The sequence below is a fragment of the Dryobates pubescens genome, chromosome 31 (genome assembly GCF_014839835.1).
Source record: "Dryobates pubescens isolate bDryPub1 chromosome 31, bDryPub1.pri, whole genome shotgun sequence".
Taxonomy (NCBI): Eukaryota; Metazoa; Chordata; class Aves; order Piciformes; family Picidae; genus Dryobates; species Dryobates pubescens.
The window spans coordinates 9,511,599-9,537,916 of NC_071642.1; the positions used below are offsets into that span (position 1 = coordinate 9,511,599).

A 26,318-nucleotide genomic window follows, 5' to 3' on the forward strand; every position below is an offset into this window, starting at 1 on the left:
TGCCGCGGGGCAGGGGGCGCAGCCGGGGGGCACGGAGCACATCCGCGGGGGCAGGGGCAGTGCCGTGGGGCAGGGGCAGAGCCCCGGGGCCGGGAGCACAGCTGCAGGGCCCCGGCAAGCCGCGGGGCAGGGGCAGTACCGCGGGGCAGGGGGCTCAGCCGGCGGGCACAGCCGGGGGGGCAGGGGCAGTGCCGCGGGGCAGGAGCACGGCCGGGGGGCAGGGGCAGAGCCCCGGGGCAGGGAGCACAGCCGCGGGGCCCCGGCAAGCCGCGGGGCACGGGCAGTACCGCGGGGCAGGGGGCTCAGCCGGCGGGCACGGGCAGTGCCGCGGGGCAGGGGGCTCAGCCGGCGGGCACGGGCAGTGCCGCGGGATAGGGGGCTCAGCCGGGGGGCGCCGGCACTGCCACAGCTTTCTCCCTCCCCCTGCTCTGGGGCTTTGGGTTTGTTTTTTTTTTCCCCCTGGTCACTTCTTTTTCCTCATAATTTATTTGCGGTTTTCCCGAGACAAAAACGAAATCAGAGTCATCATTTACACTTAACAAGGCTCAGAAAGAAAAGACGAAAGGCTCGGGGGGTGTTTGGAGGGGGGAGGAGGGGAGGTTTAGGGGGAGGGGGGGGTATGCCGGGGCGGGGGGAGGGGAGGTAGGGAGAGGTGTGGAAAAAGAATGAGAAAAAGGGGAGGAGGAGAAGAGAAAAAATTTGGCAACGATCTACCAGCATTCATGGGACAGTAACAGCTCAGCTCAGCTCCTCGACATAACAGCGTTTAGCGCCCGAGGGTTGCTCCCGCGCAAAGGGCATGCAGAAAAAAACCATCAGAATTAGGAAAAACGAACCAAAAAGAAAACCAGAAGAGATTCCCCGGCCCACCCCCCTCCCCCCCCAGCCAAAAACCAGCCCCCAGCAACACACGGCGAGAGAGGAAGGAGAGAGAACCGTGGCCAAGCCTGGAGGGTGCCTGGAATCGGTGGTGATGCCTCTCGGGGAAGAGGTGTGAAGGGGGTAGGAGCAGCCGCTTTGAGCCGGGGCTGGGGGGCACTGCCCAGCACCGCTGTGCCTTTGGGAGGGTGGGCGGGGGGCGGCGGGGCCCCCCTGGCACCCCGCGGAGCAGCCCGTGCCCCCTAAGAGACCCTTCTCTTAGTCTAAAGTGCTTTCGATGCTGCGGCGCTGCTGGCTGGATCGCGCCGCTCCCCTCTGCTCCGCACACCCGCACCCCCCTCACCCCAAACTGCCGGCACCTAGGGCTGCCGCCCGCTGCCGGGGAGGGGGGAACCGGGGCGCTAGGCCTTGTCACCGAGATGGGGACCGGCGCTCACCGGGGGCCCCCTCCCAAGGCTCCCCCTGCGCCAGCAGCGCCCCGGGGACGGCACGGCCCCCCTGCGCGCAACGCTCCCGGGGGCGGGGGAGGGGAGTGGGGGTCTGTCCGTCCTTGCCCTCCCATCTCATTTACCAGCCGGCAGCTCCCCCCAGCCCCCCGTGGCCGAGGCCCCCCCGGGAATTCAAAAATAAAGAGCTCTCTATGTACAGGGGCCCGGGCGGGGGGAGCGAAAGCGGAGCCCACAGAACGACCACCAGCGACAGCGACACGCCACAAACACAGCCAGGGAGGGGGCGGCGCCCCGGGACCCCCGCCCCCGCCGGCCGGGAGGCACCCCCCAAGGCAGAGACGAGCAGAGAGGAGGGAGGGAGGGGGCCCCCGGCTCCCCCCCGCCCCGTGGCCGAGCGGCTGCGCTGGGGGTTGGGGGTGCGCTGGGGGTTGGGGGTGCGCTGGGTCGAGTTCGGCGCTGTGGGGATTTTTCCCTTTTTTGTGTGTGTTTTGTTTGTTTCTGTTGCTTTTTCCCTTTTTTCCCTTTTTTCGTTGTTCTTCTTCTCGTCGGTTTGGCCTTTTTTTTTTTTTTTTTGCCTTTTTTTTTTGTCTTTTTGTTTTCTGCAAACACAGGCACTGGAAGGGGGAGGAGAGGGGCCGGGGCGGAGGGGGGGGACAGGCATGCGGACGCGTGCTGAGGGGCCGCAGCTCCGGCTGCCGGCTCGGCTCCCATCGCCGTCTCCGTCGGGCTGGAACCAGGACAGCAACCGCCAGGCTCTGCGGGACGGGGGTCAGCCAGGAGCAGGGCACCCTGAACCCCAACCCTGAGAGCTCTGCGGGACGGGGGTCAGCCAGGAGCAGGGCACCCTGAACCCCAACCCTGAGAGCTCTGCGGGACAGGGGTCAGCCAGGAGCAGGGCACCCTGAACCCCAACCCTGAGAGCTCTGCGGGTCGGGGGTCAGCCAGGAGCAGGGCACCCTGAACCCCAACCCTGAGAGCTCTGCGGGACGGGGGTCAGCCAGGAGCAGGGCACCCTGAACCCCAACCCTGAGAGCTCTGCGGGACAGGGGTCAGCCAGGAGCAGGGCACCCTGAACCCCAACCCTGAGAGCTCTGCGGGACGGGGGTCAGCCAGGAGCAGGGCACCCTGAACCCCAACCCTGAGAGCTCTGCGGGACGGGGGTCAGCCAGGAGCAGGGCACCCTGAACCCCAACCCTGAGAGCTCTGCGGGACAGGGGTCAGCCAGGAGCAGGGCACCCTGAACCCCAACCCTGAGAGCTCTGTGGGACAGGGGTCAGCCAAGGCACCCAAACTCTGAGCCCCAACTCTGAGAGCTCTGCAGGACAGGGGTGAGCCTGAGCTGAGGCACCCAAACCTCAACCCCATGAGCCCTGTGGGGACAGGATGAAACAAAACTGGGGTACCCTGGCACCCCTGAACCCCAGACTCAGATCCTGCACACTCTGTGGATAAGGGTGAGCCCAAATTGGGGCACCCTCACTCCTGACCCCATGTGGTCTCCTAGATAGGGAAGAGCCTGAACCAGGACCCTCAGATCCCCAGGGATAAGGGTGAGCTGAACTGGGACACCTTGGCACCCTGCCCCCCAACCCCAAGAGCTCTGCAGGGATGGGGGTGAGGCTGAACCAGGGCACCCTGACCCCCAACCCTGAGAGCTCTGCAGGGATGGGGGTGAGGCTGAACCAGGGCACCCTGAACCCTGAATCCCAACCCCAAGAGCTCTGGAGGGATGGGATGATCCTGGACCAGGACACCTTGAGACCCCAACCCCCATAGCTCTGCATGAACAGGTGCAAGCCCAAGTCCAGACACTTCGGCTTGACCCCAAGAACTCTGCAGGGATGGGGGTGAGGCTGAACCAGGGCACCCTGACCCCCAACCCTGAGAGCTCTGCAGGGATGGGGGTGAGGCTGAACCAGGGGACTCAAACCCCAATCCTGGGAGCTTTGCTGGAATGGGGTGAAGCTGAACTGGGACACTTTGGCACCCCAAACCCTGACCCCAAGAGCTCTGCAGGAGTGGGGGGTGACTCTGAACCAGGGCCCCCAGACCCCAGCCCAGTGATGGGGTTAAGCTGGACCAGGACACCTTAGCACCACAAACCCCAACCCTGTGAGCTCTGAGGGGTTGGGGGTGAGCCCGAACCAGGGTCCCCAAGCCAGGGATGGGGGCCCGCCCAAACCAGGTCACCTTGGCACCCCCGAGCCCCTGCTCACCTTCACTGGAGGGGGGCGACCGGGGCCCCCGAGCCGTGGAAGTGGACGTTCTGCCACTTGCCGTCGCGGCGGTGCCAGACGCGAGTCTCCTCGGACTGGCTGGTGCGGGGCCGGCCCTGGGCGTCGATGTACTGTGTCAGGCGGATGTAGGCGATGCAGGCTGCGTCCTCCCCGATGACGTGCACGTGGGGGTTGAGGATGGTGGTGTGGATCGGCTTATTGTTCTTGGACAGCACTGCGGGCACGGCACGGCACGGCTCGGCTCGGCTCGGGCAGGGAGTGGGCAGGGGGATGGGCTGGGAACAGGTACAGGAATGGGCAGGGACCAGGCAGGGGAAGCAGCAGGCGACAGGCAGCGGAATAGGCAGGGTAGACAGGGTGTGGGTAGGGCAGGCGAGGTGCAGGCAGGGCAGGCGGGGGGGGGGGCAGGGGGCAGGCAGGGGGCAGGCAGGGGGCAGGCAGGGCGGGAAGGGTGCAGACAGGGATTGGGCAGAGTGCAGGGGGCAGGCGGGGGGGCAGGGCACAGGCAGGGGGTCAGGGTGCAGGCAGGGCAGGCAGAGGGCAGGCAGGGTGCAGGCAGGGCAGGCAGGGCAGGCAGAGGGCAGGCAGGGTGCAGGCAGGGGGGAGCAGGGTGCAAGCAGGGCAGGCAGGGTGCAGGCAGGGGGGAGCAGGGTGCAAGCAGGGCAGGCAGGGTGCAGGCAGGGCGGGAAGGGTGCAGACAGGGATTGGGCAGGGTGCAGGGGGCAGGCAGGGGGGGCAGGGCGCGGGCAGGGCGCAGGCAGGGGGTCAGGGTGCAGGCAGGGCAGGCAGGGTGCAGGCAGAGGGCAGGCAGGGTGCAGGCAGGGCAGGCAGAGCGCAGGCAGGGTGCAGGCAGGGTGCAGGCAGAGGGCAGGCAGGGTGCAGGCAGGGCAGGCAGAGGGCAGGCAGGGTGCAGGCAGGGTGCAGGCAGGGCAGGCAGGGTGCAGGCAGGGGGGGCAGGGTGCAGGCAGAGGGCAGGCAGGGTGCAGGCAGGGGAGCAGGGGGGCAGGGCAGTCACTCACAGTTCTCGAAGTAGAAGCGGTGGAAGTCCATTCCCTCCACCAGGTTGCCCAGGGCCTCGGGCTCGAAGGAGGTGAGCCCTGGGTCGCAGATCTTCCTGCAAGGCACTGGGTGAGCTGCGGCGCGGCCCCAGCCCGCCTCGCCCGGCCCCGCCCCCGGCCCCACCCCAAGCCCCGCCCCCGGCCCCGCCCCAGGTGCACTCACGCATAGGCCTCGAAGTCGCCGTTGTTGACAGCCTCGATCAGCTGCTCTGTGATTTTGATGATCTCCTGCTTGCGGGCTGCAGGGGGCACGGGGGGCACAGGGGCACGGGGGGCACACAGACACTGTCACTGCCCGGCCGCGGCCAGGCCCCGCCCTGCACCAGGGTCCCCGGAGGCAGGGGAGAGGGGGGGAGGACGGGGGGGGGGGGGGGGGGGCCGGGAGGCAGGGGGACACATGCACGGGGAGGGGAGGTGGAGAAGGGATATGGGGAGGAAGGCTTGGGGACAGACAGACCGACCATGGGGACAGATGGACCTTGGGACAGACAGACCATGGGGACACACCCTGGGGACAGAGAGACAGACCATGGGGACAGACACACCTCGGGGACAGGGGGATGTTGGGTACAGACCCAGGGACCCCCAGCTCTGCCACACCAGGACCAGCACCCCAAGGCCCAGGGGTCCAGCATCCTCCCAGCACATCCCAGAGCTTCCCAGTGCCATCTCAGTGCCCTCCCAGCACATCCCAGTGCTGCCCAGTGCCATCTCAGTGCCCTCCCAGCACATCCCAGAGCTTCCCAGTGCCATCTCAGTGCCCTCCCAGCACATCCCAGTGCTGCCCAGTGCCATCTCAGTGCCCTCCCAGCACATCCCAGAGCTGCCCAGTGCCATCTCAGTGCCCTCCCAGCACATCCCAGAGCTGCCCAGTGCCATCTCAGTGCCCTCCCAGCACATCCCAGTGCTGCCCAGTGCCATCTCAGTGCCCTCCCAGCACATCCCAGAGCTGCCCAGTGCCATCTCAGTGCCCTCCCAGCACATCCCAGAGCTGCCCAGTGCCATCTCAGTGCCCTCCCAGCACATCCCAGAGCTGCCCAGTGCCATCTCAGTGCCCTCCCAGCACATCCCAGTGCTGCCCAGTGCCATCTCAGTGCCCTCCCAGCACATCCCAGTGCTGCCCAGTGCCATCTCAGTGTTCTCCCAGCACATCCCAGAGCTGCCCAGTGCCATCTCAGTGCTCTCCCAGCACATCCCAGTGCTGCCCAGTGCCATCTCAGTGCTCTCCCAGCACATCCCAGTGCTGCCCAGTGCCATCTCAGTGCCCTCCCAGCACATCCCAGAGCTGCCCAGTGCCATCTCAGTGCTCTCCCAGCACATCCCAGTGCTGCCCAGTGCCATCTCAGTGCCCTCCCAGCACATCCCAGTGCTGCCCAGTGCCCTCCCAGTATGCTCAGGCATTCCAGTGCCCTTGCAGTGCCAGCTCAGTGTGTCTCAGTGCTTCCCAGTGCATCTCACATGTTACCCCAGTACATGCCAGTATATCCCAATACATCCAGTTCCATCCCACTGTCTCCCAGTGCCATCCCACTGTCTCCCAGTACCACCCCAGTGTATTACAGTGGATTCCAGTTCCATACAAGTGCACCACACCACCTTCCAGCGTGATCCTATTGCCTCCCAGTGCTACTCCAGTGCACTCTGATACCTCCCAGTGCACCCCAGTGTCGTTCCAGTGCATTCCAATACACTCCAGTTCCATCCCAATGCAATCCTGCTGCATCCCAGGAACACCCCAGTACATCCCAGTGCACTCCACTGCATCTCAGTCACATGGTGGAGTGTTGCAGGGCCATCCCAGGCTCCCTGACTGCAGCCCAGTTCACACCAGCACCTCCCAGGGCCCCTCCAGTGCGTTTCAATACAGCCTGCTTCCATCCCAGTATGTCCCAGTGTGCCCATGGCACATCATCACACCACAGTGTGTCCCAGTGCATCCCAGGGACAACCTACTGCATCCCAATGCAAATCTACTGCGTCCCAGTGCTATTCCAGTGCATCCCAGTACGTCCCAGTTCCACTCCAGTGAATTGCAGTGCCATGCTATTGCTTCCCAGTACCATTTCAGTTACATCCCAATTCCACCCACTGCATCCCAGTGTCACCCAGGAGCATCCCAGAGCCACCCAGGAGCATCTCAGTGCCATCCCAGTGCCACTCAGGAGCATCCCAGTGCCACCCAGGAGCATCCCAGTGTCACCCAGGAGCATCCCAGTGCTGTCCCAGTGCATCCCAGTGTTTCCCAGTACATCCCACTGCTATTCTAGTGCGTTCTCAGCACTGCCCAGTTCCATCCCTGTATATCCCAGTGCCATCCTGTTGCACCCTGGTACCTCTCAGCTCCATTCTGGTGCATTCCAATACAACCCAGTTCCATCCCAGTATGTCCCAGTGCTGCTCTGCAGCACATCCTTACACTCCAGTTTGTCCAGTGACATCCCACTGCAGCTCAGGGCTACATCCCAGTGCTATTCCAGTACATCCCAGTTCTATCCAGTTCATCTCAGCACCATCCCACTGTATGCCAGCATCACTCCAGTGCATCCCACTGCCATCCCAGTCCATCCCAGCACCTTCCCAGCACATCTCAGTATATCCCAGTGCACCCCAGTGCATCCTGGTGCCATTCCAGTGTTATCCCAGCTCATTCCAGCACCCTTCCAGTGCACCCTAGTGACATCCCAGCACACCCCAATGTATCCTAGTGCCATTCCAGTGCATTCCAGCACCATCCCAGTGCAAACCAGCACCACCCCAGTGCATTCCAGCTCCATCCTACAGCATTCCAGCTTCCTTCCAGTGCAACCCAGCCTCATCCCAGTGCATTCTGTCACACTCCAGCACCACCCCACTGCAACCCAGCTCCATCCCAGTGCATTCTGTCACACTCCAGCACCACCCCCCTGCAACCCAGCTCCATCCCAGTGCATTCTGTCACACTCCAGCACCACCCCCCTGCAACCCAGCTTCCTCCCAGTGCAACCCAGCTCCATCCCACTGCAACCCAGCTCCATCCCAGGGCACTCCATCTCTCTCCCAGTGCATTCCTGCTCCATCCCAGTGCATTCCAGCACCATCCCAGCATATCTCAGTGCCATCCCAGTGCATTCCAGCAGCACCCCAGCGCCCCCCAGCCCTGCCTTGCCCTGGGTCACCTTTGGTGTCCTCGTCCTCGATGGTGGTGTTGGTGCTGTCGGACGACTCCTGCCCGCGGGACGGCAGCGGTGTGGGAGGGAGAGACACAAAGAGAGAGAGTCAGAGGCCGGCCCGGCTGGGGCTGGGGGCGACGAGCCCGGCCGGGGCTCTGCGGCACGGCCGCGGGCGGGGCTCCGGGACCCTCTCCGCCGTCACCACGCCCCACGCGCGCTCCTCGTCTGCGCCAGCGCCACGGCCCCCTCTGCCCACCCGCGCCGTGGGTGATGCTGGGGGGGGAAGATGGAGGTGGAAGCGGGGTCCCTGCTGACCCCCACGGGGGGGTCCCGGGGTCAGCGAGAAGGGAAGAGAGGCAGCAATACCTTGACGCCGTCCGCGGGGTTATGAATTACTGTAGTTTGAGGCTCCTACGGGAGAAGGGAGAGAGACAGAGGCGGGGGAGAGGGAGGGAGGGAGGAGGAGGAAGCGAGAGCCCGGGAGGGGACAACGGAGGGGTGGGGGGGTCGGGGACGGACGACGACGGAGCGAGCAGCACGCGGACGGGGGCGAAGAGAGACCCAGACCGGGTGTGGGGAGGAGCAGGGGGGGGGAAGAGAAGCAGAGAGTCATTAGTCCAGCGGCAGCCAAATGGTTTAATTCACAGAGAGACGGAGGCAGGGCGCAGGCGGGGGACAGGCGCGGCGGGACCCCGCGGGCGGCCGAGTTGGAGCCGCCCCGGTCCTGGAGGGCAGCCCCGTGCCCGTATCCCACACTCGCTGTACCAGCCGGGCATCCCTGTGCTCGACACGCTTGTGCCAACCGGGCATCCTCCTACCGGTACCCCGCACTCGCTGGGCTGCCCGGGCATCCCTTTACCTGTATCCCGTGCCCATGGCACCAGCTGGACGCGCACATGCCCGTATCCCACACTCACTGTGCCAGCTGAGCAGCCCCGTGCCTGCATCCTGCACACGCTGTGCCAGCTGGGCATCCTCACGGCCACAGGCTGTACGTGCTACACCAACCGGACATCCTCATGCCTCTGTGCCACGCTCCCTGCACTGCTGGGCATTCCCATGCCCATATCCTGCATTTACTGCACCACACAGGTACCCCTGTGCCCATATCCCTCACTCCCTGTGCCAGCCGAGCATCCCTCTGCCCGCATCCTGCACTCACTGTGTGAGCTGGGCATCACTTTACCCGTGTCATGCCCCCATGGTACCAGCTGGTCACGTTCATGCCCATGTCCTGCACTCGCTGTGCTGCCCCACGCCCATATCCTGCACCCACCTTAGCGTCCACGTAGCACACCCCCATATCCTGCCCCCACTGTGCCAGCCAAGTGGTCCTGTGCCCATATCCTGCACTTACCTTGCTGCTGGGGTCATGGTTGGCATCCCCAGGGCCGTGCCCATATCCTGCACCTGCCTCACCGTGGGTATGGTGGGGACAAATCCTGTGCCCACGTCCTGCACCAACCTTATCTGTGTGGTGTGGTACCCCTGTGCCCACAGCCTGCACCCACCTTGCCATCCACGGGGGGGGGGGGGGCATCCCCATAGCTGAATGCTGCCCCCACCTCACTGTGCCCACCTGCTGTCCATGCCACTGGGGTCCTGCTGGGGGTACCCTGCACCCAGCTTTTCTGCATGACAGGCACCTCTGTACCCACCTTGCTGTCTGCATTGCAGGCACCCTCATGCCCACGTCCTGCACCCATCTTGTTGCTGCCATGGCAGGGGCACTGCTGTGTCCTGTTCCTGCACCTACCTTGCCAGTCCCGTCGGGTACCTCCTGTGCCCACATGTGTACCCATCCTGTCTGCACGGAGCAGCATCCTCGTGCCCGTAGCCTGCACCCACCTCGCCCCCCTGCCACGGGGCATCCCCATGCCCTGCACCCACCTCACGTCCCCACGGCAGGGGCTTCTCTCTGCCTGTTCCCTGCACCCACCTTGTCCCTGGGGGGGGGGGGCACCCCCGTGCCCGTATCCTGCCCCCACTCTTCAGCCCTGTCCTCGCTGCCCCCACCCCAACCCCCGGGCCGGACAGACGGACGGACAGCCGCGCGGGGGTGGGGCATGGCGATGGATGGGATGGGATGGGATGGGCGGGGGGATGGATCCGGCGGGGGGGAGCACCGGGGGTGGTGGCGGCGGGGGCAGGGGGGGCACCTACCAGGGCGGCGGGTGGGAGGGTCCCCTTGGGGCTGGTGACGCCGGCGCTGCCTTTGGTGCTGTTGGTCTGGGGCTGGGAAGGGGACAGAGGAGGGGGCTCAGCGACCTGGGGCGGGTTGGGGTTGGCTCCCCCCGTGCCCCCCCCGCGGCCCCTCACCTTCACGCCGTCAGCCTTCTTGTTCAGTAAGCTCTTAGCTGCTGCGGGGCGGGGGCGAGAGGGGCAGAGCGTCAGCGGCTGCCCCTCCCTGGGGACAAGGACGCTGCGTGTCCCCTCACCCTGACAGCCCTTGCCCACCTCCCACCCTGCGGCACCAGCGGGAGCCGGCAGCACCCAGCCCCCCCCAGTGTTGGAGGGGGCGACACTGGCAAGGGGGCGTCCTCAGCCTGGGGGTGTCCCTAACCTGGGGCGTCCCTAACCTGGGGTGTCCTCAGCCTGGGGGTATCCTCAACCTGAGGGTGTCCCCAGCATGGGGATGTCCTCAAAGTGGGGTGTCCCCAACCTGGGGGTGTTCCCAGCCTGGACGTTGCTTCAAACTGAGGGTTTCCTCAACCTGGGGGTGCCCACAACCTGGGGGGGTCCTCAAACTGGGAGGTGACCCTATATGGGAGAGGGTCCCCGTGCTGAGGCAGATGTCCCCAACCTAGGGGGTGTCCCCATCCTAGGGGAGATGTCCCCATCTCGGGGGTGTGTTTCTCCATCCTGGGGGGGGTGGTGTCCCAAACTGGTAGCAGTGTCCCCATGTTGGGGAACACCTCCAGTGGGCTGTGTCCCACCCCGGGGACACAAACAAGAGCTGGAGGGGGAGTCCCCAGCCTGGGGAGTGTCCTTATCTTGGGCCCGGGGGACAGACACCCAACCTGGAGCAGTGTCCCCAGGCTTGGGACCTGTCCCCATCCTGGGGGAACTGTGCTCATCCTGGGGGTGGGGGAGTCCCCAAACTGAGGGGGGGGTCCCCCAGCCTGGTGGCCCCCAGAGGGTGGGGCAGAGCTGGCTTACCTTGGAGAAATGCAGAGAGGAAAGCGAGAGAGGGGGAGGGGCAAGAGAGAAATGGAGGGAGAGGAGGAAAAGGAAAAACATAAAAAACCAACATAAAAAGATGAGTTGAGCCGGGGGGGGGCGGCCCCCTGTGCCCCCCCTCAGTGTCACCCTGGAGGGGGACGAGGAGGGAGAGTGTGGGGAAGAGCATCTCTCACTGTCACAGCTATTGGGACCTCTGGCCGTGGGGGGGACATGAAAGGAGGGGGCACAGGAGGCCGGGGGTGGGGTGGGGGTGGGGTGGGGGTGTCACCTCCGAGCTCGGGGACACACCAACTCCACCCTCTCCCCCCCGTCCTCCCCCTCCCGGCCCTGGCATCGCGGGCAGAGTGGGGGCGTGCCTTGCCAAGGTGGGTGGCAGCCGGGTGGCACCGAGCAGCACCCACTGCGGAGGTAGGGCAGATGAAGGGGGGGGGGAGGGGACACCCCTGCCCCCCCACCCCTGACGGAGCCATGTTTCTCCCGGGGGACCCTGGTGGGGGCGGTCCCCAAGGGTCGTGGTCCCTCCTCTGAAAGCAGGCGCTGAGAGGTGAGTTTAAACCAGAGCCGAACTGGGCGGGGGGGAGAGGGGGAGGAGGGGAGACGGAAGGGGGCGCGGGGGGGCAGCTGTAGCCCTTATGTGGGGGCAGGGGGCAACGGTTTAAGACCCCGCCGAGTGTTCCGCGGCGCCACGAACACCGGCTGCAGCCCTCGGGAAGCCGTGCGGGGGGGGCACATGCGGGGGGGGGGCGTGCGGAGCGGTGCGGGGCTGGGGGCCGTGCGGGGGGCACACAGAGCGGGGGACACGGCGGGGACGTGGTGCATGCAGCTGGTTCGTCCCCCTCCATGCAGGGCTGTGCCCCCCGCTGGGTGCTTGGCAGGGAGCAATGGGGGCGGGGGGGGCTAAAATGATCTTTGTTTTCTTTCACCCCCAGAGAGCCACATTGCTGCCCCGGGGGGGGCCTCCGGGGGGCTGTCACCACACTGTGTCCCCCATGCCGGGGACTACTGGCCTGGGGCAGGGCACAAGCACCCAAGCAGTATCCCCAGGATGGGGGGAGGGGCACATCTTGTGGGGGAGGGGGCACAGAGACCCCCACAGGCGTAGGTGACAGTGGGGGGGGTGGGTAGGAGACACTGCCAGGGTGGGTGGCAGCGAGAGTGACAACAGCCACCTGACAGGGGGAAAGGACAGTGGCATCTCTCAGTCCCCGTGGGGAGGGGGAGAGGCTGGGGAGGGGGAGGCAATGCAGGGGGAGTCCATGCCGGGGGGGGGCCATGCCAGCGCTCCCATTTTCGAGGAGGGTACCCGAAACCTTCCTGGGGGGGAGAAGAGGATGGTTGGAAGGGGACATAGGGACAAAGGATCCAGGGTGGGTGGGGGACACACAGAGAGAGATCAAGCGGGGGCCGGGGGTCGGGGGCTGGGGTGGGGGCCGGGGGGGCCCTGTGCGGACACGTCTACCTTGTTCCACCAGCCCCAGGGGGGCCCCGGCGGCGGCCGCCGACATGGTCGGAGGAGCTGTGGTCTGTCTGCCCACTGCGGGCAGGAGAGAGAGAGAGAGAGGGAGCGGAGCTCCGTTAGGGGGGCACCGGGGCGGGGGGCAGCCGGGACACCCCCCCACACACCACCGCCTCCTCTCCCCCCCCCGCCACCCCCCCCAACAGCTGCCGGGGCGCCCCTGGCCCCGGCCCTTGCCGCAGGGCTGCGGGGGGCTGCTGATGCTGCGGTGTCACCCCCGGCCCCGCGCCGTGGTCCCCCCCGTGGTGGGTCAGGGGGGGACACACCGGGACCGGGCACTACCTGCTGCTGGGTGCCTGGGGAGGGGGGGGGCGTGTCCTGGACCCCCCCCCGGGTTATGCCTCGGCGACGGGGGAAAAAATGGGGGTGGGAGGTGTTTGGGGGGGTGGGAAGGGGAGAAAGAGAGAAAGACAGCGACAGAGAGAAGGGGGCACCGGCCTCGGAGGGGGCTGCGGGGAGGGGGCTGCGGCCCCCGGCCCCCCCCAGCCAGTTGGAGCCCCCCCTTACCTGAGAAGTTCCTGGTGGCCAGCATGGTGGTGAGGATGGCTCCCTGCAAGCGGGGGACAGTGTCAGGCTGGGGGTGGCAGCGGGGGTGCGGGATGGGAGGGAGTGGGGGGATGGCAGGGGCACAAATGGGGCACAGCATGACCGGCTGGGCAGAGGCAAGGGCACACTGGGCAACACATTGCACACGGCCAGGAGGGCACCATGGCACAGTGTGCTACCCTGGGCAGGAGGACATTGTCACACGGTGTGACAGTCCTGGGCAGGGGCAGGAGGGCACTGTGCTGTGCTGAGTAGCACATGGCACAGCACCAAGCACGGCCAGAGTGGCACTGTGATGCAGCAGGCATGGCCAGGATGGGACCACGGCACCACCTCACAGGGACTGCGCCCTGTAGGGAGGCACCAGCGCGCTGCCAGGGTTGGACGGCACCGGGCACGGAAGCACTGGGCACCCATCACACCAGGGCAGGAGTGTGGGGTGGCAGGGGCAAGGCCATGCTGCAGCAGGCGCTGCCAAGATGTGACTGTGCTGCACTGGGCAGGGCCGGGCCAGGACCATGGCACCGCCGCAATGGGGCCGTGCCCCCTGCGGGAGCTGTGGGGATGGGCAGGGCGGTGCTGTGCCCCCTGCGGGAGCTGTGGGGATGGGCAGGGCGGTGCTGTGCCCCGTGGGGATGGGCAGGGTGGTGCTGTGCCCCATGGGGATGGGCAGGGCGGTGCTGTGCCCCCTGCGGGAGCTGTGGGGATGGGCAGGGTGGTGCCGTGCCCCCTGGGGATGGGCAGGGCGGTGCCGTGCCCCCTGGGGATGGGCAGGGCTGTGCCCCCTGGGGATGGGCAGGGCGGTGCTGTGCCCCGTGGGGATGGGCAGGGCGGTGCCGTGCCCCATGGGGATGGGCAGGGCGGTGCTGTGCCCCGTGGGGATGGGCAGGGCGGTGCCAACGGGCAGGACCAGGGCCACATTCAGCCTCTCTCACCTTGAGCTTCCTCCTGGCATTGAACTTTTTCAGACACTCGACGGTCTCCTGCCTGTGCATCATGGAGGCCACGGTGGAGCGTTGCTGTGGGGACAGCAGCGTCAGTGCCAGGCTGGGCTGGGGCGGGGGCGGGGCGGGGGCGGGGGCAGGGCCCCCCGGCGGCAGGGCCCCCGGCGGCAGGGCCCCCGGCGGCAGAGCCCCCCGGCGGCAGGGCCCCCCGGCGGCAGAGCCCCCCGGCGGCAGGGCCCCCCGGCGGCAGAGCCCCCCGGCGGCAGGGCCCCCCGGCGGCAGAGCCCCCCGGCGGCAGGGCCCCCGGCGGCAGAGCCCCCCGGCGGCAGGGCCCCCCGGCGGCAGAGCCCCCCGGCGGCAGGGCCCCCCGGCGGCAGGGCCGCGGCACTTACGCAGACCCAGGGGTGCTTGAGGGCTTCGTGGGCTGTGATGCGCTTGGCAGGGTTGATGGTCAGCATCTGGTTGATGAGGTTCTTGGCTTCGGGGGTCACCGTGTCCCACTCGGGGGAGGGAAACTGCACGGGGCAAGGGGCAGGGAGGTGGCAGGGGTGAGGGCTGGGGCAGCCCTGCAGCACCTCTGGGCCCCCACCCCCCCACGCGTCCCCAGGCGGCCACCCAAAGCAGCCCTGAGGCAGGGGTCAGTCCCTCGGTAGGGTCCGGAGCGCGCAGCTGCCGGGCTGGCGCCGGCACTTACGTCGTAGGCACCGGCCTTGATCTGTTGGTAGAGTTTGTGCTGGTCCTCATCCCAGAACGGGGGGTACCCCACCAGCAGGATGTAGAGGATGACACCTGGCGAGGGGCAGCAGGGGAAGGGTTGAGGGCACACACAACCCTCTGCCACCCTGTGGCTCCCCACCGGGCCCTGCCCCGGGGCAACAGGCCCCAGGATGGCACTGTGCCCTATGGCGGCAGCCACCTGGGAGAGAGTGGAACAGCCCTGGCACACAGCTCAAGATGGGGACTGGCACAGGGACCAGGATGAGATAAAGGAGGCAGGACCAAGATGGGGACAGGGGTGGGGACAGGGTGGGGTCAGGATAAAGGGGGCAGGATGGGCGTGGTCAGGACTGGGGACAGGATGAAGGGAACAGGGACAGGGGTGGGAGTGGGGACAGGGTGGGGACAGGGTGGGGTCAGGATAAAGGGGGCAGGATGGGCGCGGTCAGGACTGGGGACAGGATGAAGGGAACAGGGACAGGGGTGGGAGTGGGGACAGGGTGGGGACAAGGTGGGGTCAGGATAAAGGGGGCAGGATGGGCGCGGTCAGGACTGGGGACAGGATGAAGGGAACAGGGACAGGGGTGGGAGTGGGGACAGGGTGGGGACAGGGTGGGGTCAGGATAAAGGGGGCAGGATGGGCGCGATCAGGACTGGGGACAGGATGAAGGGAACAGGGACAGGATGGGGACAGGATGGGTGCTGGGTGGGACAAGTGTGGGAGCGGGGAGGGGAGCAAGGTGAGGCTGGGATGGGAATGGGATGGGCAAGGATGGAGCTGGGAAGGGCACAGAGTGGGCAGGGGCCCAGGGTGGCAGCAGGTCAGGCTCTTACCACATGCCCAGATGTCCACGGGTTTGCCATAGGCCTCTTTGCGCAGGACTTCAGGGGAGAGGTAGCCAGGCGTGCCCGCAAAGCCTGGCACAGAGAGGGGCAGAGGCTGAGCCCAGCTGCGGCAGGCAGGGGGCAGGGACAGGGTTGGCAACGGGGGCACGTGGTGGGCATGGGCCTGGGGCACAGGCATGGGGCGGGGATGCACTGGGCACGGGACTGGGAGGTGGTGAGCAGGATGCCGTGGGCATGGGGCAGGGCTGGGGTGAGCGTGGGGTAGGATGCGGCTGGCACGGGACAGGCACTTGGCAGGCAAAGAGCAGGGATGTGGCAGGCACAGGGCTGGGGCCTGGTGAGCAGGATGCAGTGGGCATGGGGCAGGGATGCGGTGGGTACAGGCGGGATGCAGTGGGCGTGCAGAAGGGCCGCGGTGGGCATGGGGCAGGGAGGTGGTGGGCAGGAGCCAGGCTGGCACTCACCGAACCAGGCCTGCTGATCCCCCTGCACCTCGATGGCAAGGCCGAAGTCTGCCAGCTTCACTGCTGCCCCTTTGCACTTGCTGGCCAGGAGCAGGTTCTCTGGCTGTGGCAGTGCCAGGGCAGTGCCAGGCCCAGGCAGTGGTGGGCACAGGGCAGGGGGGCAGTGGAGGGAGGCAGAGGAGCCATCACATGGGTCCTACCTGGCTGCCACCCCTGTGCTAGCAGGGCTGCAGACAGTGCCCCCATCCAATGCCCAGGGGGAGCCAGGTGGCACAGATGCCACGTCCAGCCCCAGCCCAGTACCACCCAGCCTCATCCCTGTGTCCTGCCCAATCCCATTCCCACAGCCCAGCCCCCAACCCCCAAATCCCACCCAGCTGCTGCTCACAACAGAGGAAGGTGAGGGCAAGCCGTGGGCAGGGGGACTGGCACTGCCCCCCAGCTCAGCTCAGGGGTGGGTCACCTGCACCCCCAGAAAGGGGAGATGGCAGCTGGGGGCATCCAGAGCAGAGCTCAGTGACACCCCCACACTCCAAGGGCCCGGGGGCTTGGGGACTCATCCTGCACCCCCCAACCCCACTCCCCCCCAACTCTGATGACCCCAGGCCTGAGGGGCAGAGGGGCAGGGAGGGGACACTCACCTTGAGGTCCCTGTGGACCACCCCCATCTGGTGACAGTGGAGCACAGCCTCCAGGATCTGCTGGATGCAGTGGCTGCGTGCAAAGGGGGAGGAGTGGTCAGGGACCTGCTGCACAGCCACCTCCCACCACCTCCTGGACCCCCCGGGACCCCTAAGCCAACCCCTCCACCCCGCTGCACTCTGGGGGGGCCCTACAGAACCGAACAGTGACCTTGGGGTGCTGACACTGGCACCCCCCTTCCGCTGGGGCAGAGGGGTGTCACTTCCTGAAGGTCACCTCTGAGGGGGTCACTGTCTGGGGGGGGTCACTGTCTGGGGGGGGTCACTGCCTCATGGGGAGGGCACACTCCTGGGGGACCACCCCTGGAGGGGTCACCATGGAGGAGTCACTGCCTGGGTGGCACCTGGGAGGACATCCCTGGGAGTGTCAAAGTCTTGGGGGCCTGAGGGAGTCAGCCCTGTCTGGGGGTAACCCGTGGGGGGATCAATGACCCCCAGGGGTCTGACCCCTAAGGGGAGCTCACTGTCTGAGGGTCACCCTTGGCGGGGGGGAGTCACCCTTAAGCGAGGGGTCGCTGCCTGCGGGGGTCACTGTCCGGGGATGTCAGCCCTGGGGCTAATGCATGGGAGGGTCACTGTCCAGGGGGTCACTGCTGGGGGGCTCCCCTCTTGGCATGGAGCCACAAGGGTTCACCCTGACGGTGCTGCCGTGCCCCCCACCCGGGGACCTTCCCAGCCCTGCTGCCGCCCGGCGCCGGGGTCCCCCAGACAGGACTGATGTGGGGGGAGGGGACAGAGGGGCCGGCGGGGGGAGGGGCGAATGGAGACGAGACAAGAAAGAAAGAGGGAAGGAGCAGGGGGGATGAGAGGCTGAGATGGGGGTGATGGGAGAGCCCCCGGCTGGGGGTGGTGGGGAGGGGGCAACCTCCCTTCAAGGACGGGGGGCAAAAAAAGGGGAAGGGAGGGGGGGCAAGAAAAAGGAGGAGGAGGAGAGAGCCCCAAAGCGGGGTCGGTGCGGGGAGCGTGGGCCCGGGCAGCGACGATGCTCCTGCGGGCGGGGGGCACGGCCCCTCCCGGCCCCCCCCGGGGTATACTGACCTGCGGCTCCCTCTGCACGGGGGCAAAGTGATGGGTGGGAGAAACGCGGGCAAATAGCTCATGGACACAGTGACTGCAAAACAAAACGGGGGGCGGGGGGCGGGGGCACGGGAGGGGAGAGGGGAGGAGTGGGGAGTAGGGGGTAGGAGGGGAGCAGGAGGGGGGAAGGATGGGGGTAAAGGGGGGCAGGGTGAAGAACAGGTATTGGGAAAGGGGAGGGGTTGAGTGGGGCAGGATGGAGGTGAGGGGGTGGGAGAAGGGGAGGGGGTGGGAAAAAGGAGTAGGGGGGCAGAGGGGGAGCAAGGGGTGGGAAGGGGGCAGGATGAGGGGCGGGATGGAGAGGCGTGGGATGGGGGGAGGAAAGGGGGACAGGGTGCAGGTGAAGGGGGGGACAGGATGTGGGAGAGGGCAGAGGATAGGGATGGGGGGGGCAGGATGGAGAGGCAGAGGATAGCAGAGGGGGCAGGAATTTGGGGGGGGGGGTGGAGGGAGTAGATGAGGGAGGAACCGGGATGGGGATAAAGGGGTGAGGGAGCAGGAGGGGGGACAGGGGCGGGAGGGGCAGAAGGGCAGGTGGGGGGTGGGAGACAAAACACGGGGAGGGGGCGTGCCGGGGTGGCAGCGAGCGGACAGGCAGCAGTGGGACGGCCGGACAGATGGACAGACAGACGGACACACAGAGCCCGAGCCACGCGTGATGGGAGACAGGCGGGGATGTGGGGCGGGGGGGGACGGACGGAGGCGGGGGTTGGGGGGCATGGGAGGGGGGGACAGGGACCGGGGGACGGAGATGGGGGGAACGAGAGAGGGGGAGAAACAATGTTGTGAAAGCCCAGAGACCACGGGGACGGGCACACGGCGGGCACACAGGGCCTGGGGGTGGCACCGGCGCTGGAGGGGGGGCTGGGGGGGCCGGGAGGGCCCCCCCGCCCACCGCCAGCTCCCCCGCGCACAGTGGCGACAGCGCCAGGCCTCAGCGGGGAGGGGGCAGCATGAGGGATGGGGGTGCCCACTGAGCACCTGGCAGCAGGGTGGAGCAGGGGGCAGGGGGTTGGGGTCATGGGCGTGTGAGGGGCACCTCGGGCAACCCCGCACCCACTGGGTGCCCCCCCTGCCTGCCTGGCTGCAGCTGCCCCATCCCTGCAGCCCCCCCGGCGGGGGGCACTGGGGGGCTCGGGGGCTGTCCAGAGGGGGCTGTGGGGAGGGGCTGGGCGGGCACAGGGGCTCACCTGGCATCGGCCTCGCTGTAGTACTCCCGTGCCACGATGTCCTCGAAGAGCTCCCCACCGGTCACCCTGCAAGGCAGCCAGGGCACCGCGTCACCCCCGGGCACCCCGGCGTCCCCTGGCACCTCCTAATCCTCCAAGGACACCTTCAACCCCCCACCCCCAGTACCGCCCCGGCCCCCCCGCACCCCTCGGACCCTCACTCACAGGTCAAAGACGAGGTAGTGGAAGCCTTCCTCCGAGATGCTGTCGTGGAGCCGCACTGAGGGGACAGGCATGGAGTGGGGCACGGCACAGGCAGGCACACCTGGCACAGCTGAGCCTGGCACACGCAGCCTCATGCCTGCATCCCATGAGTCCCCAGGGAGGGCACCCAGCAGGACCCCATGCCTGGAACCCCACATCACCAAGGGGGTGCTTAGTGTGTGCCCGGGGGGGCACCCAGCACATCAACTGTGTGTCACCAGGAGGGATGCCCAGGTTGTGCCCGGGGGGACTCAATACCTCCCAGTGCTGACACCCTACAGAACCCAGGAGGGTGGCACCTCATATAGGCCCGGAGGGGCATCCAGCCACACACGTGGCATCCAGGATGTCTCCGGAGTGGCACCCAGCGGTGCCCCAGGGGTGAGCCCTCCCCAGGCCGCGCGCCCCGCAGGTGCCACTCACCGATGTTGGAGTGCTTCAGCAGCCGGCAGATCCGGGCCTCCCGCTCCAGCTTCTGGTGGTCTGGGGGGGACAGGGGTCAGGAGGGGCACCCGGGCCAGCCCCCCACACCCGGGGACACCCCCGAGGGGGTCACTGCCCCTGCCGAGGGGCCCGCGGCTGCCCCCCAGCGGTGAGCGCAGTGCCTGCGACAGGCAGCGCCGGGAAGGCGCAGGAGGCACAGCGAGAGCAGGGTGGGAGCAGAGGAGGGGAGGTGTGAACAGGGGACACACACGTGTGGGAACGAACATGCGTGTGACAGTATGTGCGAGTGTGTGTCCGTGTGTGTGTCCACGTGTGAGTGTGTGTCCGTGTGTGTCCATGTGCATGTGTGTGTCCATGTGTGTGTCTGTGGTGTGTGTCAGTGTGTGTGTCCATGTGCGTGTGTGTGTCCGTGTGAGTGTGTGTCCATATGTGTGTGTATCCACGTGTGTGTCCATGTGTGTGTGTGGTATGTGTGTGTGTGTATGTGTCCATGTGTATGTGTCCATGTGTGTGTCCACGTGCGTGTGTACGTTGGTGTGCACGTGTGTGTCCATGTGTACGTGAGTGTGTGTCCATGTGTGTGTCCATGCCCGTGTGAGTGTGTCCATATGTGTATCCATGTGTGCATAGTGTGTCTGTGTGTGTGTGTCCGTGTGTGTGTGTGTGTATGTGTGTAGTGTGTGCCCATGTGTGTGTCCATGTGTGTGTTTGTGTCCGTGTGTGTGTGTCCACGTGTGTGTGTCCATGTGTGTCCATGTGTGTGTTTGTGTCCGTGTGTGTGTGTCTGTGTGTGTGTCCATGTGTGTCCATGTCTGTGTGTGTCCGTGTGTATGTCAGTGTGTGTCCATGTGTGTGTCCATCCATGTGTGTGTCCACATGTGTTTGTGTCCATGTGTGTGTAGTGTGTGTCCATGTGTGTATGTGTTCATGTGTGTGTGTCCATGTGTGTGTAGTGTGTCCGTGTGTGTGTAGTGTGTGTCTGTGTCTGTGTGTGTCCATGTGTATGTGAGTGTGTGTCCATGTGTGTGTGCGTGTCCCCATGTGTGTCTCTATGTGTGCGTGTGTCCATGTGTGTGAGTGTCCATGTGTGTGTGAGTGTCTGCCCATGGTTTAGTCAGGAGGTCTGTGGTGACAGGTTGGCCTTGATGATCTTAGGTCCCTCCCAACCTTGGTGATTCTCTGTGTGTCCATGTGTGTGAGTGTACATGGGTGTGTCAGTGTGTGTGTCCATGTGTGTGAGTGTACATGGGTGTGTCAGTGTGTGTGTCCATGTGTGTGAGTGTACATGGGTGTGTCAGTGTGTGTGTCCATGTGTGTGAGTGTACATGGGTGTGTCAGTGTGTGTGTCCATGTGTGTGAGTGTACATGGGTGTGTCAGTGTGTGTGTCCATGTCTGTATGTGTCAGTTTGTGTCCGTGTGAGTTTGTGTCCATGTGTGTGTGTGTGTCTCCCCGTGTGTGTGTCACCATGTGTATGTATGTGTGCCCATCTGCGTGTGTCCATGGGTATGTGTGTGTGTGTGTCCCCATGTGTGTCCATGTGTGTGAGAGTACACGTGTGTGTGTATCTATGTGTGTGTGGATATGTGTCCCCGTGTGTGTGTGTCAGATGGTGCTGGGTGTAGGTTGGACTCCATGACCTCAAAGGTATTTTCCAACCTGGTTAATTCTATTCTATTCTACATGGGTGTGTGAGTGTGTGTGAGTGTGTGTGAGTGTGTGTGTGTGTGACTGTGTGTGAGTGTGTGTGAGTGTGCACATGTGTGTGTGTTCATATGTGTATGTGATTGTGTGTCCATGTGTGTGAGTATCTACGCATGTGTCCATGTGTGTGTCCCCATGTGTGTGTGCAGATGTGTCCACGTGTATCCACGTGTCTGCACACGTGTGTCAATGTGTGTGTCCCCGTGTGTGTGTGCACATGTGTGTGTGCAGATGTGTCCACGTGTATCCACGTGTCTGCACACGTGTGTCAATGTGTGTCCCTGTGTGTGTGTGTGCACATGTGTGTGTGCAGATGTGTCCACGTGTATCCATGTGTCTGCACACGTGTGTCAATGTGTGTCCCCGTGTGTGTGTGCACATGTGTGTGTGCAGATGTGTCCACATGTATCCATGTGTCTGCACACATGTGTGCGCACTCGTATGTGCACATGTGTGTCCAAGTGTGTGTGTGCAGATGTGTGTGTGTGTGTCCATGTGTGTATGTCCATATGTCTGTCTCTGTGTGCTAATAGCTGTGTATAGCTGGCACACACATCCATCTGCACACTCATTTGCACACACACACACCCCTGCACACCCCCACCCTGCACACCCCCATCTTCACACACACATGAACACACACACCTGCACACACACACATGCACACATACACATCTGCACACACCTGCACACACACATCCCTGCACACACACCCCTCTCCACACACACCTGCACACACACCTGCACACACACATCCCTGCACACACATCTGGACACACACACCTGCACACACACACCTCTCCATACACATTGCACACACATCTGGACACACACACACACACCTGCACACACATCTGGACACACACACCTGCACACACACACCTGCACACACACACACCTGCACACACATCTGGACACACACACCTGCACACACACACCTGCACACACACACACCTGCACACACATCTGCACACACACACCTGCACACACACACCTGCACACACACACACCTGCACACACATCTGCACACACACACCTGCACACACACACCTGCACACACACACACCTGCACACACATCTGCACACACACACCTGCACACACACACCTGCACACACACACACCTGCACACACATCTGGACACATATCTGGACACACACACACCTGCACACACATCTGGACACACACACCTGCACACACACACCTGCACACACACACACCTGCACACACATCTGGACACATATCTGGACACACACACACCTGCACACACATCTGGACACACACACCTGCACACACACACCTGCACACACACCTGCACACACATCTGGACACACACATCTGCACACATCTGCACACTGCTCACGTCCAAGTGTCCCCCACCCACCCTGGGCCATGCCCCCCCCATGAGCAGCCGGCTCTGGCTCCCTCGTGTGACCCCTCCCCACTCAGGGTCCTGTGCCCCGCCCTGGGCCCCCCGCATGGGACACTGAGCACTGGGGTGGGGAAGGGACACACAAGAACCTGGGGCAGAGGAGTGGGTATGGGAAGGGCAGGATTCGGTCCCCAGCCCCAGCTGGCAGCCCCTACCACAAGCACCGCGGGTGTCAGGGGTGCCACAGGTACCATGGGGCATCATGGGCACCACGGGTGTCTGGGAGTCGCAGGTGCCATGAGCGTCACTGGCACCACAGCTGTCACAGGTGTCAGGGGTGTCACAGACGCCATGGGCGCCAGGGGCACCATGGGTGTCACAGGCACCACAGGTGTCATGGGTATCACAGGTGCCACGGGCACCATGGGCACCACAGGTGTTACGGACGACATGAGCATCGCCACAGGCATCGCCACAGGCACTGGGGGGGCCGGGCTGGGGGGGGCCGGGCTGGGGGGGCCCCGGGGGTCCTACCTCTGGCCGAGAGCTTTTTGGTGTTGATGATCTTGGCGGCGTACTCATGGCCGGTGCAGAGCTTGACGCAGCGCCGGACCACCGAGAAAGCCCCCCTGGGGGGGAGCCAGGCTCAGCGACCCCCGCCTGTCTCCCCCCCGGCCCGAACCGCTCACGGGTGGGCTCCCACCCGTGACTCAGCACCCTGCGCCCGAGGGCTGTGCTGGCCGTGACTCAGCACCCGGGGGGTGAACCCTGGCACGGGGGGTGGAGGAGCCCCCGAGGCTGCGCGGCCCTGGGCACGTCCGGGGTGCAGATGGGGGGCGGGGGAGGTGCAGGGGATGGGGGGGGGAGGGGGGCGGTGGGGTGCGCGCCCGGAGGGGAGCGGGGGCTGCATCGCGCAGGGGGTCGGCGGCTGGATCCGGCCCCGGCAGCCGTTGCCATGGGGACGGCGGTGGCCCGGATGCCGGCGGTGGCCATGGTGGCGGCGCAGGTGGTGGCGATGGCGATCGTGGTGGCAGTGTCGTTATTGGTGGCGGTGGCAGCGGGCCCAGGGCTCGGTGGGCGACAGGGAGCCAGCTGCCAGCGGCAGCCCCCGGAATGGGGACAGGGGCAGGGACAGGGAGGGCACGGGGTGGCTTCGTTAGCAGCGGGCAGTGCCACCTGCTCGCCGCAGCCCCTCCGAGTGCCACCACCACCTGTCCCTGCACAGGGCCGAAGTCCCGGGCCGAAGTCCCTGCCTGTCCCCTGCCCGCCGGGGTCCCCAGGGACAGCTGTGTCCCAGCTCAGCGGCACCCATGCCTTGCGGGGGGTCCGGGCAGCGTCGGGGTGGGCACAGAGGGGACCCTCACGGGGCACAGTCCCCGAGTCGAGTGAGGATACATCAGAGATGACGATCCCGTTGTGGGGGGCACCGGCCGACCCGTGCTACCGCGCCGCGGTCCCTACATCCCTGGACACGGAGGGTCCCTGCTGGCCGGGCGGGGGCACCATGCCACCGCTAGGGAACGAGGGGCAACTCCCGAGGGGCCCGGCACCCCCCGGATCTCCCGACCCGGGTCTCCCGACCCTCGCCCAGGCGGCCGCAGGGACGGAGCACACCAGGGGGATGCCAGCTCCAGCGGGAGGAGGTGACCCTCACTTCCCCTCCCCGCAAGCTGCGCCTCAGTTTCCCCACCGGGGGCAGATGTCCCCGAAAGCCCCGAGAGGGGCGGGGGCCGGGCGCGGTGGCTGGCAGGTGACACGGAGGGATGGCGGGGGGGGGGGGGAGAAGCCATGTTGCCATGGCAACCAGGACGGGCTGCGTTTGGGGGAGAGGAGGAATCGCCCCGGATAGCACCGCGGCTGCCCCCCGCGGTACCCACAGAAGGGCCATGGCTCTCCTTGCAAAACACCCCCCCTGCTACGGGGGTGGCCCCCCCCGGCGAGGTCTGTCCCCATCTGCCCCTCCCGCCCCCCAGTTTTCCCCCCCTCAGCCCTGCACGCATGTCGGGCACGGTGCATCTCCCCCCTCCACCACGGCCTGGGGGGCAAATGAGCCCCCCCCAAAAGCTCCTCCTCCGCCCCCAACAACACTCACCCCGGGGAGGGTCACAGACACGGGGGTGGGGGGAGTGGGGAGGCGGATGGCTCTCTCGGGGGGGCAAAAGGGACCTGGGGTCTAGAACTGGGGGGGGTTACAGAAGGCTGGCGGGGGGGAGAGTGGATTTGGGGAGTTATGTAAGGCCCAAGAAGGTCTAATGGGGGCTGGGGAGGGAGGCGGCTGGAGGATGAGGAGGGTCTGTACGGACCGGGGCTGGGGGGGGGGCGCTACAGAGGTATCAGGTGGAGCTGGAGAAACTGGGGGATCTATAAGGGTGGGGGTTCAGGGGCGCCCTGAATATGGGGGGGCGCTGAAAGGAGCAGGTGCCTGTGAGGGCTCAAGGACGATTGTGAGGATGAGCAATGTCTGTAGGGACCTGGGGGGCTATAAGCACTCGGGGGGATGGGGGGTGGTCTAGCGTGACTGAGGGGCTCTGGGGGGTTCTATATGGACCAGTCGGGGGGGGCGTTGGTGAAATCTTGGGGGGGTCTGGAGGGATTGAGGCTATAAGGACCAAGCAATCTGGAGGGGGTGGGGGAGGCTGTGAAGGTGGGGGCTGTAGGAGCGAGAGGGGCTATAAGGATGGGGGATGGTCTGTAAGAACCAGGGGAGAGGTGGGGAGGGATGGGGGGGGGTCAGGAGAGGTGGGGGATGAAGGGTCCATAGGGTCCTGGGTGGTTATAGCCTGGGGGGGGAGTGTCAGTGGGGATGGGTAAGTGGGGACTAGGGGGGTCTGGGGTGACCTGGGCATAGATAAGGACTGGCGGGGGGAGGGGGGGGATGGAGAGGGAAGGCCAGAAAAGATCGAGGGGGTCTGCAGGGATGGGTGTCCATGAGGATAAGGATGGGAAGGGGGCTTGGGAACGACGGGGTGCAGGGACTAGAGGGGGTCTGTGGAGGCGGGAGGGGCCCGGAGGAAGGTGGTGGTGGGGGAGGGCTGTCCGAGCTGCTGTGGGGGCGCTGTAAGGTCCCGGGGGGGGTCAGGTACCCGAACGAGGTAGGGGGGCCGGTATAAGGGGGAGGGGAGGCAGGGCCAGTACCGGGGGGAGGGCAGTATGGGGGGGGGGGAGGGGGAGGCTGGGCAGGGCCGGTCCCGGTTGGGGGGAGGCCTGCGGGGGGGTGCTGGGGGGTTCGGTCCCGGGTGTCCCTTCCCGAGGGGGGGGAGGAGAGGAGGGGATGCGTCACGTCTGCACCGAGCGGCGGCCGGAGCCCCGGGCAGCGCCCCCCGCCCCCGCCACCCCCGCTGCCGCCCCGGGCCGTGCCGGTGCCGGTGCCCGTGCCGGTGCCCGTGCCGGTGCCGGCGGCTCTTACTTGCCGATCTCCTCGTAGAGCTGGTACTCGTCGGTGAAGCGGGTGCAGGGCACGGTGGTGGCCATGCTGCCGCCGCGCCGCGCCGCAATGAACCGCCCCGGCACCGGCACCGGCTCCGCTCCGGCTCCGGCTCCGCCTGGCGCGGGGGGGCGGGAGGAGGCGCCGCCGGGGGCCGGGGGAGGCACCGGCCGGGGGA

At 66.1% G+C, this 26,318-nt stretch overlaps 1 protein-coding gene across 7 annotated transcripts; it reads right to left on the reverse strand.

Annotated features, from left to right (window-relative positions):
* Positions 1–1,893: 1,893 nt before the first annotated feature.
* On the reverse strand, positions 1,894–26,255 carry CAMK2B (calcium/calmodulin dependent protein kinase II beta). Of its 7 annotated transcripts, none has more exons than XM_054175416.1 (21): positions 26,123–26,255; positions 23,251–23,345; positions 19,623–19,682; positions 19,161–19,215; positions 18,957–19,022; positions 16,630–16,702; positions 15,989–16,091; positions 15,513–15,596; positions 14,656–14,750; positions 14,354–14,476; positions 13,953–14,036; positions 12,979–13,021; positions 12,415–12,489; positions 10,092–10,129; positions 9,936–10,007; positions 8,139–8,183; positions 7,779–7,827; positions 4,787–4,862; positions 4,585–4,679; positions 3,545–3,779; positions 1,894–2,083 (listed from the first exon to the last, which is right to left on the reverse strand). In XM_054175416.1, the coding sequence occupies exons 1-20, from the start codon at positions 26,185–26,187 to the stop codon at positions 3,547–3,549; spliced, it is 1,629 nt and encodes a 542-aa protein (XP_054031391.1). In that variant the 5' UTR covers positions 26,188–26,255; the 3' UTR covers positions 1,894–2,083; positions 3,545–3,546. The 7 variants fall into 7 exon arrangements, with proteins under 7 accessions (XP_054031391.1, XP_054031390.1, XP_054031394.1 ...); XM_054175415.1 differs by having other exon boundaries at positions 10,092–10,132; XM_054175419.1 differs by lacking the exon at positions 12,415–12,489 and having other exon boundaries at positions 10,092–10,132; positions 26,123–26,254.
* Positions 26,256–26,318: the final 63 nt, after the last annotated feature.

Bases quoted from the DNA above. Each gene is read 5' to 3' on its own strand.
- CAMK2B (XM_054175415.1), bottom strand. From the start codon at position 26,187: ATGGCCACCACCGTGCCCTGCACCCGCTTCACCGACGAGTACCAGCTC. The intron at 13,022-13,952 runs GTGAGAGAGGCT...CCCCGCTTGCAG, and splicing joins ATGCCAGGAGGAAGCTCAAG to GGAGCCATCCTCACCACCAT. The intron at 12,490-12,978 runs GTAAGGGGGGGC...TCCTGCCCGCAG, and splicing joins GGCCACCAGGAACTTCTCAG to TGGGCAGACAGACCACAGCT.